The sequence below is a fragment of the Bos mutus genome, chromosome 6, assembly GCF_027580195.1.
Source record: "Bos mutus isolate GX-2022 chromosome 6, NWIPB_WYAK_1.1, whole genome shotgun sequence".
NCBI lineage: Eukaryota > Metazoa > Chordata > Mammalia > Artiodactyla > Bovidae > Bos > Bos mutus.
Window position 1 is genome coordinate 26160979 of NC_091622.1, and position 15361 is coordinate 26176339.

Genomic DNA, 15361 nt, shown 5'->3' on the forward strand with positions numbered 1-15361 from the left:
ATGGTATGGTCTGTGGGCTCCCGCCCACCGCACAGCAGCACATCCTGAGTTCAGTGGAGCCCTGTCATCCTAAGGGCGCAGCTTCTGGTCTTTGTAGAACAACTGGTGATTTGAATTGCATTTCATTTTGCCAAAGATGAGAGTTCCTAGCATATCAGCAACTTGATTGCTGGCAGCTGGCCCATTTAGTGTCCTTTCTCAAATCCATGATTTTTGGATGCTTTTGTTCTGAGGTTTTCTGTATAATGCTTTTCAGTAGAGACAGCCTACTATCAAAAAAGAAAAAAAATTCCTTGAAGTCAGACAGATACCTACATCTCAATTTCTCTATATATCTAGAAATAGTTCAGGCACTCTGGAAGTTTCATGGCAGTAGGGAGTCACTCAGTGAATACCTACTGAGCACCAGAGATCAGCAGGTGCTAGTCCAGGAGCTGGAAACAGAAGTACAATACACAAATAAACCAAATGATGCCATTACAGTTTGATATACTATTTATTTAGTTATTAATATGGACAGCCTATTATGCAACATTATAGATATCTTTCAAAACCTAAAATACAGTCCACTGTCCAGCCCAGGAGGAGACAATGAACAAGACCATTCTTAGAGTAAACGTAGCATAAGCACTCACAATAATCGTCCTTTTCTTGGACATCAAAGGGAACAGTCAGTGAAAAGGTTCTTTCACCTCCACTGGAGTTTTAACGTTCTTGAATGACAGCTATTTCAGAGTCAGAAGTCCACCTTCGAGCACCCCCGAGAGGTGTGCAGAATCAATGTTGGAGAGCAAGGAGCCCACCTTACCTTTCAGCCAGTATTCGTCAAACTTGAGCATACGGAGAAGGCAGGTATGTCACTGGGGTGTTCTGATTAATTTACAAAGATTGAGTTTCAAAGCTCTAAAAACCCGTGTGGTGGTGGTGGTGGTGAAGAGTATACCACATTTTGCCAAGGGGGTCTTCTCATCTCTTGAGGCTTGGCACTGCCACTTTTCCATTAGGCTTTAAGATCTACTGAAGCTCTCTGTGAAAAGCAGAGGTGGGAAATGCTAACACCTACTAGAATGAGGCCATCTGCAGAATGAACTGGACTGGCTGCTATGGCTTTTATAACCTGCTTCCTTTCTTTAGACAATCATTTCTGAAACTTTTCCTGTATGTCCTGCATATGTCTCATACAAAGTTTAAAAGGGCTAAGACTGAGGAAACTTCTGGCTCTCAAGCTGGATGATAAAAAACAAAACAAAATCCATTCTCCAATGAGCTCTACTCAAATTTCTCAGTTGAAAACAAATGCCAAGTGATTTTTAAAGACATGTGCTGGACAATATTAACTGATGGAAGAAATTCTGAGGTGAAACTGTACATATACCAAAATCTAAAATACAGGCAAAAAACAAGATGTATTAGTGTAATATTTTTCAACCCCTTAGTTTTATGTTGAAAACTACAAATGTTTTCAGCATCAGGCTACTGATGATGGCCAAGTAAATATGAAATAAAAAACCTCAGGAAGTCTTGCCAAGTTTGTGGCAGTTTCAACAGACTACAAAGGAAGAAGAAGAAACCATAGGGTAAAGAGTGAGAGTGTTGGACTTTATTTAACTCTAGGTACCATGGATTTGACATTAGTAGGTAAGACTAACGAATAAGCAGCCATACAGGTTTTTTGGTCACTGTGCTTTCCAAGCACCAATAAATGGAGCTATTTTTATTATTCAATCCCATCTTTCATGAGCTAATCAGATCCTGCTGCGTTCTCGCTTGTTTCTAATTTACATTCGTATGTAGTTTAGCAAGGGTGAGGAGCAAGTCACTGTGTAGTACCGCGTTTACGTCATCACAGGACTACAACATGCACATTCTACTTAATGTAGCTCAAGCAACAGGAATACAAGAAAACAGTGATGGGTGGAGACTTGTTCTTGACAAATTCATGTTCACACTAACTATGGGTTTAGAAATCTTATTGGGCAGGTACCTACAGCAGTTCTTCGGTTGGCATTGGAACGTTACACGCATGCACAAGTGGTGTGGAGGAGGATGGAGGACAAAGGGGAGAGGAGAGGAATGTCGGCGAGGGGCAGTTCTCAGCTTTCCACAGCCAGTCTCTGCTCTGTGAGAGAGGCCTGCTGAGCCACGCTTTTGTTCTCATGACTGCGAAGTTTAGACACAACGTCTAGAAAGGCCAAATCCTGCACTTCCTTGTGCAGAGATTCTGGAAGACAAAAACAGGACAACAGGTATGCTTCTATTAGATTGCTCTAATCGTACGATACACACTACCCAAAGCATATACCCAGAATGCTTGGGTAAAGGATGCTGAGTTATCAAAATAGATCAGTTTTAAATTTTGTGGCAAATTAAAAGGTTTTACCTCTCCAGAGGGAGGGGAAACATGCATACTTACAAGTGATTCATGTCGCTGCACAGCAGAAACCCACACAACACTATAAAGCAGTTATCCTCCAATTTAGAAAGTTACACCTCACCTCTTTTCAACAAATTTCTGTGACAGTAGACTCCTTTTCAGATTTCCTATCTTCTTCTTTCTCTTGCTCTATTTAACTTCAATTACAGTAAAATACAGGATATTCCTCTGACGGCCAACAAGTTTTATGTAATTAGCATTCCTCAAACTGGTGTGTTTACTTTGATAAAACTGAGGTATAACACCAGCTGGAGTAGCAATACTCAGAATAGATTTTAAAATAATTGATATTTGTAGAGCATTCCATCCAAAAGCAGCAGATAACACTTGCAAGTGCACGTCGAACATGCTCCAGGACTGACCGCACGTTGGCCACACAGTGAGCCGTGGTAGATTCAAGAATCGTGACGTCATATCAAGTATCTTTTCTGATACAATGCAATGAGATCGGAAAAACTGTAAAACATACACATGTGGAAGCTAAATAATATGCTATTAAACAACCACTAACTCACTGAAGAAATCAAAGAGGAAACTAAAAAAAGAAATACCTAGAGACAAATGAAAACAAAAGCACAATAATCCAAAACCTATGGGACACAGCAAAATCATTCTAAGACGGAAGTTTACTGCAATACAATCTTACCTCAGGAAACAAGAAAAATCTCAATCTATTCGCATTTAATGCAACTAGAGAAAGAAGAACTAACAAAAACCCAAAGTTAGTGGAAAGAAAGAAATCATACTTATCAGAGCAGAAATAAATGTGACAGAGATGAAGAAAACAGAAAGGATCAATGAAGCTGGTTCTTTGAAAAGATAAAAATTGATAAACCTTTAGCCAGACTTGTCAAGAAAAATGGAGAAGGCTCAAATCAATAAAATTTAAAATGAAAAAGAGGTTATAATAGTCTCATGATCCTTTGTATTTCTGTGGTGTCTACTACAAGAAACTGTCCATTTCTTCTAGGTTGTCCATTTTATTGGTATACAGTTTCTTAGAAAGGTACAGTCTCCCAAGACTGGTCTGTTTATATTTTTCCATTTCTTCCTGCTATAGTCCAAGTAATGAAATGGAAAATGTGATTAAAAACCTCCCAACAAAGGTCTAGGACCAGATGGCTTCACAGGTGAATTCTATCAAGTATTTAGAGAAAAGTTAACACCTATCTTTCTTAAACTAGTCCAAAAAATCAGAGGAAGGAACACTCTCAAACATTCTATGAAGCCATCATGCCTGATACCAAAACCAAAGATATCACACACAAAAAAGAAATTTACAGGCCAGTATCACTGATGATCACAGACACACAAATCCTCAACAAAATATTAGCAAACCAAATCCAACAATATAGTAAAAGGTTCACCTGAAACTGTCACAACATTGTTAATCATTATTATAGTCCAATATAGAAAAAAAATTTTTTTTTCAAGTCAGGGGTATGTAATGTACACCATAGGGAATACAGTCAATGATATTGCATTAATTTTGTATGGTGACAGGTGGTTTATTAGGCTTATGAAAAGTGAAGTCACTCAGTCATGTGACTCTTTGTGACCCCATGGACTGTAGCCTACCAGGCTCCTCCATCCATGGAATTTTCCAGGCAAGTGTACTGGAGTGGGTTGCCATTTCCTTCTCCAGGGGATCTTCCCGACCCAGGGATTGAACCCAGGCCTCCCGCATTGCAGGCAGACGCTTTACCATCTGAGCCACCAGGGAAGCCCAATTTCCTGATCATCACTATAAGTCAAGTCCAATTAGACTTATAGTGGTGATCAATTCATAATATATATAAATGTTGAATTGCTATGTTGTATACCTGAAGCTAATATTGTATGTCAACTATATTTTAATAAAAATTAAAGAACAAAAACTCAATACATTAAAAAGATCATACATCATGATCAAGTGGGATTTATCCCAGGGATGCAACACAACAAATTAAAGGATAAAAACCATATGATCATCTCACTAGATGAAGAAGCTTTTGACAAAATTCAAGACCTATTTATGATAAACACTCTCCAGAAAGTGGGCATAGAGGGAACAGACCTCAACATAATAAGGGCCATATAAAACAAACCTATCTTATATCACAATACAAAAATTAAGTCATAATAGATCAAAGACCTGAACATAAGAGCTAAAACTCTAAAGAAACTTAAAAATCTAGGCAACAAAAGGAAAAAGAGAAACTGGACTTCATAAAAAAAAAAAAAAAAAAACTTCTGGGTGTCAAAGGACACAACAACAGTGAAAAGGCAACTCTTGAAATAGGTGAAAATATGTGTGAATCATATGTCCAATAAGGATTTAATATATAGAACATATAAAGAACTTAACCAACAAGAAACAACCCAAATAAAAAATAGGTAAAGGATTTGAATAAACATTTCACCAAGAAGATAAGGTATACAAATGGCCAATGAACAACTAAAGATCCCCAACATCACTAATCATTAGGGAAAAGCAAATCAAATCACAGTACGTTCCTACCTGACACCCATCAGGATGGTCAAGACAAAAGACCGTATCAGAGGATGTATAACCTGGGACCTATGTGCACTTCTGATAGGAATGCAAAGATGGTGCAGCCACTGTGGGAAAGAGGACAGTGTTTCCTCAAAAAATTAAACACAGAATTGCTGTATGACCTAGAAATTCCCCTTCTGTGTATATATGCAAACTAACTGAAAGAAGGAGCTCATATTTGTGCACCTGTGTTCAGAGTGGCATTACAACAGCCAAAAGGCGAAAATAATCCAAATGTCCACTGACTGGGTGAATGGATAAACAAAGTGTGATATATGCAAACAATGGAACATTCTTCTGCCTTAAAGAATGGAGTTCTGACACGCTACACATATATGAGCCGTGAAAATATCATGCTAAGGGAAAATAAGCCAGACACAAAACAAAAAATATTGTATGGTTCCACTTACACAGGGTACAAAGAGTAGTCAAATTCATAAAGACAGAAAATAAAACTGTGGTTGCCATAAGCTGGGGAGAGGGGTGACTAGGGAGTTATTGTTTAAAGTGTATGGAGTTTCAGTTTGGAAAGAAGAAAAAGGCCTGGAGCAGAATGATAGGGATGACTGCACATAGATGTGAATGAACTTAATCCACTGGACTCTACACTTACAATGGTTCAAATGCCAAATTACATGTATATTTTACATTAAAAAATGAACAATCATGAACATGCTTGAAACAAATGATATCAGCTAGGAAATAGAAGATATAAAGAACAGAAATTTTTGGCACTCAGAACTATATACATGTAATGTCTATGTATATTGCATATATACACAGAAGTAGACTTGCTGCTACTGCTAAGTCACTTCAGTCGTGTCCGACTCTGTGCGACCCCATAGATGGCAGCCCACCAGGCTCCCCCATCCCTGGGATTCTCTAGGCAGGAATACTGGAGTGGGTTGCCATTTCCTTCTCCAGTAGAATTGCTAGGTCATATTATAATTGTTTAATTTTTTTGAAGAGACACTGTACTCTTTTCCACAGTGGTTGCAATAAAAAGCTTGATAGGCTCAAGAACAGAATGGAAAAGACAGAAAAAATAATCAGTGAACTTTAAGACAAAGCAATACAAATTACCCAATCTGAACAAAAGAGAGGTGATAAGCTGGGAAAAAATGGACAAACCTTCAGAGCCTTGAGGGATATAACTCAACAGCTCACATTTGTGTCATGAGAGGCCTTGAAGGACAAGAGGAATAGGGTGGGACTTAAAAAGTACCTGAAGAGATATGATTAAGAACTTTGCAAATTGAGCAAAAGACAAAAAGCCTATAGATTCAAGAAGCTGAACAAACCTTACATAGGATAATCCCAAAGAAATTCATGCCAAGGAAAAGTATAGTCATACTTTTGAAAACTATTAACAAAAGAAACTCTTAGGTCAGAAATGACACCTTACCTACAAGAGAAAAACAAATCCGGAGATGGTGGATTTCTCATAAGAAACCACGGAGGCCGGAAGAAAGTGGCACAACATTTTCAAGTTTTGAAAGAAAACAACTGTCAACCTAGAATTCTATAAAGAGAAAATATTTTTTAGAAATGAAGAGGAAATCAAGATACTCTCAAAGAAAATGAATAAGTGAGGAATAATAAAGGAAATGAGAATTTGTTACAAGCAGACCTAACCTAAAATAATGGCTAAAGGAAATTCTTTAAACAAGAAGAGAATGTTTTTAAAAAAAAGCAACCTTGGAAAATGAGAAAGAACAGATAGAGCAAAGACACAGATAAATACAATAGCTTTCCTTTCCTCAAGCTTTTTCTGGGTTATGTTTGATGCTTGAAAACAAAAATTGTAACAACTTAGAACAATGTCCCATGGATGGAGGAGCCTGGAAGGCTTCAGTCCATGGGGTCGCTGAGGGTTGGACATGACTGAGCGATTTCACTTTTCACTTTCATGCATTGGAGAAGGAAATGGCAACCCACTCCAGTGTTCTTGCCTGGAGAATCCCAGGGACGGTGGAGCCTGGTGGGCTGCCATCTATGGCGTCGCACAGAGTCGGACACTACTGAAGTGACTCAGCAGCAGCATGCACCGGCACCTCTGTGCTTACTGCAGCATTATTTACAAAAACCAAGATACAGCAGCAATGTGAGTGTCCAAGGATACATGAACGAGTACAGAAATGATGGTGTGTTTGTACAATGGAATACTATTCAGCCATGAAAAAGAATAAAATCTGGCCATTTATGACAATACAGCTGGACCTTGAGGGACTATTCTAAGTGAAAGAAAGATAAAGAAGAGACAAAGAAAGATAAATACCACATGATCTCTCTTATATGTGGAATCTAAATACCAAGTTCATTAGATACGGAGAACAGATTGGTGGTTACAAGCGGCAGGGATTGGGGGTCGGAGAAATGAGCGAATTTTTTGATTTGTTGTTTAAATATTAAAAACTACAGTAATAAAAAATCCAAAGAAACAGTAAATGATTTTTGCTTACTGATTAAGCAAACATGCTTTTTCCCCTCACTGTTCTCCAATTTGGATTTCATATTACAAAAAAAACACAAACTTACCAGTAGAGCAAATAGTATTTCTATTTTTGTCTAGCAGAATAAAAATAGAAAATTCAGAAAATACCCAAAGACAATACTCGCTAACTAACTAAAGACTTAACACAAGAGCATCTTGACCATTTATTTACTGGTCAAATTGAGAATGGATGCTCTCTTTTTAAGGAAAATTTTAACATCTGAAGGGTTGCCCAAGCAGAATTTGTGGAAAATATCTGCAATTATCTCAAGGCAGAGGAATACTGGGGTGTTATATGGCCAGAGAAGGCAATGGCACCCCACTCCAGCACTCTTGCCTGGAAAATCCCATGGATGGAGGAGCCTGGTAGGCTGCAGTCCATGGGGTCGCTGAGGGTTGGACATGACTGAGCGACTTCACTTTGACTTTTCACTTTCATGCATTGGAGAAGGAAACGGCAACCCACTCCAGTGTTCTTGCCTGGAGAATCCCAGGGATGGGGGAGCCTGGTGGGCTGCCGTCTATGGGGTTGCACAGTTGGACACGACTGAAGCGACTTAGCAGCAGTCAGTATAGCAGAACACAACAGAAAACACTACCATGGGCAATGTAGACAGAGTCATGTCAGCAACATCCAAAGAGATGGAGGCTCAAGCCAAGGGAGTCCATGATCCCAGTTCCTTTAGCATAGCTGACACAACTGCAGAGAAAGCCACCTTGACCTGATGCCATTGTACAGTCCCCTCATTTAACTCTCCTTGTTCTGATCAAAGCTCATCAAGCAACCCTTGATGTCTGTCTGCCCTGAAGGAGTCAATGCACCAGACGTGCATTTGCAGTGTTCTGAGATCAGTGGCAGTCATACTTCTCATTATAAAGGGGTAAACCACCATTCTGGTTTTGTACCGGGATGAGCTGAGCCTATCCCAAGCGACAGATCCACCCTTGGTGTATGCACAAAAAAGTCTATCTAGAAACCTAAACCTGCCTGTCAAGGCTCAATTCCAGAAAGGCTTTCCTGATACTCACCCCCGTCTACTGCCCACCACCTTGGCTGTTACCATCACCTTGAAAGCTGCTAACCAGACAGGACTATTTACATTCACTACTCCTCACCCAACACCACTGCAATGTGGTGCTTCCTTCCTTCACAGACTTGGCTTCCTTGTCTAATAAATGGTAGTGATGATACTGACAACCAACTCTGGATGAAATTATGTAATCCTTAAGCATTTTAAAAAAAAAAAAAAAAGGCAGCGGATGACAGAGTGGATTAAAACACACGACCTAACAACATGCTGCCTACACTTCAAATACAAGATACAGCAGACTGAGTCTAAAAGGGTAGAAAAGAACCAAGTGGATGTTATTCAAAAGAAAGCAGGAGTAGCTATGTTAATATCACACAGACTTCAGAGCAAAGACTACGACCAGAGATAGGGAGAAATGTTACACACTGATGAAAAGGTAAATTCTCTAGGAATGCACAGTGATCCTAAAGGTGTATGCACCTACCAAGAGAGCTGCAAAATATATGAAGCAAAACCTGATAGAACTGAAGGGAGATAAAGACAGATCAACATTTACAGTTGGAAACTTCAACATCTCTCAATAATTGACAGAAGTAGTAGAAAATCAGCAAGAGTATATCAACAGAAACACCACTGCCAAGCAAAAGGCTCTTACTGACATTTATAACACTCACCACTCAGTACCAGCAGGATGCACGCTCTTCTCCAGTGTCCATGAAATATATACCAAGATATGCCAATTTCTTGAACAAATTCCTTAGCTAATATCATGGTACACAAAATCAGAACTTGTTCTTTATATAAAATAATATCTTTTGAAAGTATATGCAATATAAAAGTAACCCTATATCTTCCATAAATTTTTACTATTATTTTATATTTAATGTCAACCACATGTTGATGAATACCAAATAACAGAGGAAACACATACCAGATCCCATGAGAGCACAGATCAGGACCATGGAATTGTATTTGATTTCAGGAGCACTTCTCTCATCTGCTAGCAGCCTGTGCAAGATCTGTACAAGTTGAGCACTTTCTAGGTCTTTCTCAGCAGTACCTGGAACACGAAATAATTAAAGGATCAGTTATATTCATTGGGTATAAACCTGGTACAGTCTGGCTAAAAACTGCTTCACCTTTTAGAAAATGAACGTTAAACCTTCTGAAAGGAACTGATAAGCAGAAAAGATGGTATGATACACTATGTACTGTCACCATCTTCAAAAATTATCATGACCAAATAGGCACATGAAAAGATGTTCAACATCGCTAGTTATTAGAGAAATGGGAATCAAAACTACAGTGAGATATCACCTCACACCTGTCAGAATGGCTGCCATCAAAAAATCCACAAACAACAAATGCTGGAGAGGGTGGGGAGAGCAGGGAACCCTCCTGGACTGTTGGTGGGAATGTAAATCGATAGAGCCACTATGGAGAACAGTATGGAGGTTCCTTAAAAAAAACTAAAAATAAAACTACCCTATGACCCTGCAATCCCACTCCTGGGCATATATTCAGACAAAAGCATGGCCCAAAAAGACACATGCCCCCCAACGTTCTTTGCAGCACTGTTTACAATAGCCAAGACATGGAAACAACCTAAATGTCCATCAACAGAGGAATGGATAAAGAAGATGCGGTGTGTATATATACACACACACAACGGAATATTACCCTGCCATTAAAAGGAAAGAAATAAGGCCATTTGTAGCAACATGGATGGACCTAGAGAGTGCCATACTGAGTGAAGTAAGTCAGACAGAGAAGGAGAAATATCCTATGACATCCCTTTATGTGGAACCTAAAACAAAATGATACAAATGAATTTACTTACAAAACAGAAAGAGACTCACAGACTTAGAAAACAAACTCATGGTTGCCAGGGGGAAGGGATAGTTAAGAACTTTGCGAAGGTCATGTACACACTGCGATATTTAAAATGGATAACCAATAAGGACCTATTCTAAGGCACATGGAACTCTGCTCAATGTTATGTGCCAGCCTGGATATGAGGGGGATTTGGGGGACAATGAATACACGTATATGTATGGCTGAGTCCCCTCCCTGTTCACCTGAGACTATCACAACTTTGTTAATCAGTTATACCCCAATACAAAATGTTTTTGGTGTTAAAAAAAAAAATTAAAAAAAAATTATCATGGCCAATTGTGTATCCTCTATCTCTCTTCTTATCCACCTATTCTCACCCACCCCAAGGTATTTTGGAGCAAATCCTATAGTCACATAATTTCCTCTATATGTAGTCTAGAATGTATCTTTAAGAGAACGGTACCCTGCAATTCCTATCAAAATCCCAATAGGATTTTCTAGAGAAAACAGGTAAGCTTATACTAAAATCTGTGTGGGAAACCACAGATCCTAAAAGAGGTAAACAGTCTTGATAAAGAATAAAATGGGAGGAATTCCTCTACTTGATATGAGGATCACTGCATAGGTACAGTTATCAAGACAGCGTGGTGTTGGTGGAGAGACAGACACACAGGACAAAGGAACTGGAAGAAGACCCTGGAAGCAGACCCACAGGAGTATGCTCCACTGATTTCTGACAAAATCAATTCAGAGGAGGAAAGACAGCCTTTTCAACAAAAGGTGCTGGGGCAAGCAGATCCATAGGCAGGGAAAAAAAAAGAAACCCTGACCCAAGCCTCACATTTTATACAGGTATTAACTAAAAAAGACCCCAGACTTAAATGCAAAATGACAGGACTTTCAGGACACAAATAATCCTTAAAAGCTTAAAATCCTCAACAGTTTAAAAAAAGATTAGAAAATAAGCAAAAGACACAGGCATTTCACCAAGGAATATATAAGATGGAAAAGTACATAAAGATGTTCAAAATCGGTAGTCTTTAGAAAAGTGGAAATTAAAACTACATGAGGTATCACGACATATTGCTCAGATTGACTAAAATTTTAAAAATTAGGGATAATATTAAATATTGGTGAGGGTAAAGAGAAAACTAGGTCAGTTATACAGTGCTGGCAGGAATGTAATGTTTTCCAGAGCCACTCTGGAAAACAGTTTGTTATTTCTTAAAAAATCAAACGTAGTTACCATACAACCTAGCAGTTATAACTCCTAGGCATTTATCCAGAAAAATGAAATTTTGTATTCACATAAAATTCTATACATGAATGTTCTTTGCAGCATTATTTTTAAAAGTCCCAAAGTAGAATCAGCCCATATGGCCTTCAATAGGTGAATGGTTAAACAAGTCGTGGTACATACAAATCATAAAAGACTATTCAGTAATGAGAAGGAATAAACTATAGACACACAAATTAATGACTCTTTAGGAAATTACGCTGACGAAAAAAAGCCAATTTCAAAAGGTCATATACTATATGATTCCATTCATACATTTCTGAAATGAAAAAAAAATTTAGAAATGAAGGGTCGGTTAGTGGTTTCCAGGGATTAGGAGGGTAAGGAGGCAGGTGGGTGTTGTTATGAATGGAGGATCCTTGTGGAGTTAGAACTGTTCAGATATACCTACACAGGTGATCAAACTGAATTTAACAGAAATTGCATACAAGTAAAACTGGGGAAGTCTGAACTAGAGGTAAATTTTATCAGGGGTTGGGATGTAATACTAGGTTTGCAAAATGTTACCACTGGGCAAAACTGGGCAAACTGTAAAGGCATCTTTATTATTTCTTTTAACTGCATGTGAATTTACAATTACCATAAACAAACAAAAAAAAGGACTCTTTAAAATGTTGCTTTAATACTATTATCATACAAAAATTTTATAATTCCTTAATAGTATCTAAAAACCTGAAAGGATACAGGTTTGGAAAAATATGGTTTTCAAAGTGTGTTGTATATTAAAAAGGTAGTATGGCCTTATTTTTAAATCTTAGGCTCAAGGAGCCTAGGAAACACTAGGTGATAATGAGTTATTGAGAAGAAGGCAAAATTAAAGCCTATTTAGAAGATACTAGTTATGAAGGGCACAAGACCAGATTCACCCCAGGTTGGTAGGTCAAGGATCTTCTAAAATAGCTTCATCACTGTAAGCCATTTTACAAAATCAAGTCGTGAACTCTGTTTGGCATTCAGTGTCCTTATCAATTCTCACCTCTTCCTCATAGTTTCTGATGAAGTAATCTCCCCTACCCATGGAGGAAATCATAGGCTAGGCGAGGACTCAAACTGACCTCCACAGCATCTTTAACTGAAGTGACCAAAGTCACATCATCTTCCTCAAGTCTTGTGTATGTGTGCGTGCTTAGTAGTGTCTGATTCTTTGCGACCCCATGGACCGTAGCCCCCAGGCTCCTCTGTCCGTGGAATTTTCCAGGCTAGAATACTGGAGCTGGTTACCATGTCCTCCTCCAGGGGATCTTCCCAACCCAGGGATGGAACCCACATCTCTTGCATCTCCTCCTTTGGCAGGTGGATTCTTTACCACTGGGCCACCTGGGAAGCTTGAAGTCTTTTCTAGCTTTAAAATTCAAGAAACGTTTACATCCTATGATTTTTTAAAAAAAATTATATATGGTTTTAAAGTTTATAACCTGTTAAGAGGACAAACAAATTCAAATCTCTCATACCTGAAATCTGAGTAAATCTGACACTAGAGGAAGATACACCATTTTTATCTTTTGGCTTCTCCTTCCTGGGATAATGGTTGGTGAGAGTGAGAATTCCCCACAGTGAGAGTTATGGACATAAGTCATCACTTAGAACTGAAGTGATCAGTTAACAGTATTTACCAGAGTATTTCTGAACGGAACAGGACATGTCTACCAAGTCTACACGCCTCCTTCGTGTAAGGCAGCTTCAGGTCTTACCTCAGGCCGTGTGACTTCCATTGTCTCCAGCTGACTATGTATCAGAGCTGGGTTCCTGACACAAAGTTGCCTCCCATAAACTATTTGTCTATGAGTGGGCTTTTCGTGAAGAATTCTGAGTAACAGGGATACTGCCATGAAGAGACTAACTGAAGCATTCAGACTCTGCTTTGGGGGGATTCTGAGTGTACATACACAGAAGAGCGACATAAAAGGTGGGAATTTAGAACGAAGGTGATGCTATAAAGCAACAGAAACCATGGCGACAGGAGACCAGCAAGAGACAGAATCAGCAGCACAGACAGAAGAGAATCTCAGTGGCTGGAAGAGTAGCAAACTCTAAGCTTGCTACTGTATTCTAAATATTGTTTCATTTTTCCATGAGGCCTGCTGAAATTCCCTAAGTGTCTAAAATTTGAGATATCATTTAAGAGTCAAACTAACATTAAAGCATTGCCTTACAAATGTTACCAGAAGGACAACCCTAAGGGACATCTATGGTGACATCTATAGAGCATGATTTCCATATACTCAGATATAGTATAGACACACTGGCAAAATGCTTCTAGTCAAAGGTTTTGTCTGACTTCTATTCCACTCCTGTGCTTCCTTTCATCCAAGAGAAAAATAGGAGAAAATAAGTTTGTCACTGGGGTACTTACCCAATTCTAAAGCTGCTATTAGTGCCAAAGCAACAAGGGCTTCATTCTGCATTATTACATGTTCACTAGTTGCCATGGTAACTAGATGCTTGATGCCACCACTTTGTACAATGGTTTTAATTACATCCTACAATAAATAAGTATCATGAAATTATAAACTTTAATTTTAAACATAAACTGCATTACAATCAGTCAGTTCACTGTTGAGTGGTTTTCTGACAGTGTCCCTATGAATCATTACATTTAACCATAATTTTTTTTCTTCACAGAAGAGAAGGAAAAGGCTTTTAGCTTTAAATAAATTCATCAAAAGATGACAACTTAAATTACCTAAGCAAAAAAGACCACTGCAGTTCATATCAAGGAAGAGAGTTCCAGAAGCTAACAAACAAAAGCGCCACTGACCAAATGTTCACCTACCATGAGATCAACAAAACAGAATAAATCTTGGAATAATAATAATGAAAAGTTCCTCCTTTCAAATTTTTATTATTAATATAATACCAGGTGGCTGCTTTTCAGATGAACCAGGTGATGAAGCTTTTTATGTATGTATGTATGCATGTATCTATGTAGTCTTAAAACCTTTGCTGTATCTGACAAAGATTACATACAACAGGACTTGAGGAGAACTTAAACCAAAATTCTGTCTCCCTCATTTCTCATCGTAACTACAACTCTGTCCTTCCCAGTGGCAGTGGGCTCCAGACTCAATAAATCTCACTGACTTTCAGCAAATTACAAAAGCTCTCTGCACCTCAGAGATTTCACTTGAGATAATGTAAGTGTATATCTCACAGGTTTTTGTTATACAAAATTATTACATGAAAAGCACACATAAAAGTATACAGCAAAGGCTAGACGAAAAGAAATGGCTACACTTATTTCCAGTACTCACTTTTGTCTTCATCTCACTTAGGGTTTTGTTGCCTTCAAACTCAAGTCTTTGTTGGCCTAACCGCCACATGTAACAGGAATTTATTTGAGAGTTCCAGATTCAGATGCCAAAACATGTCTGTCTGATTTAATCTAGTTAACAGAATTATGGTTTGCCTAAACGAAACCACTGGTAAGAGACCTCATGGAATGGAGCAAAGAATTAGGGTAAAGACTCCAAAAAGGACAGAAGAGTGATTTGGGAATAAGCAAGTTAGTTGGAATGTCAGTTCTTCCCATAGTCTCATTTTGATGAATGACATGATGACCCCACCTGGTCCTAAGCCCCAAATATGGAATTATCTCTAAAACCTCCTCCTCCTTTGACCCCAATGTTGAATTCTATCAATTCTACCACCCACATCGTTCTCAAATCCTTCTCTTCTTTTCCATCCTCACTGCTTCTATTAGGCTGAACTATATGCTATTTATTTCTTTGTGTCA

The 15361-nt window shown here is 38.5% G+C and overlaps 1 protein-coding gene across 5 annotated transcripts in view; it reads right to left on the reverse strand.

The window, feature by feature from the left end:
* Positions 1-473: 473 nt before the first annotated feature.
* The window catches only part of RAP1GDS1 (Rap1 GTPase-GDP dissociation stimulator 1), a 149977-nt gene continuing 135089 nt past the window's right edge, over positions 474-15361 (reverse strand). For 2 of the 5 annotated variants that reach the window (XM_070372111.1, XM_070372112.1), the window contains 3 exons: positions 13982-14108; positions 9427-9555; positions 474-2221 (listed from right to left, as the gene is read on the reverse strand). In XM_070372111.1, the coding sequence (XP_070228212.1) occupies positions 2094-2221; positions 9427-9555; positions 13982-14108 (384 nt within the window). In that variant the 3' untranslated portion in view covers positions 474-2093. Of the gene's footprint in view, positions 2222-2495; positions 2891-9426; positions 9556-13981; positions 14109-15361 lie in introns of all 5 variants that reach the window. The other 3 variants (XM_070372109.1, XM_070372108.1, XR_011464479.1) reach the window with 2 other exon arrangements.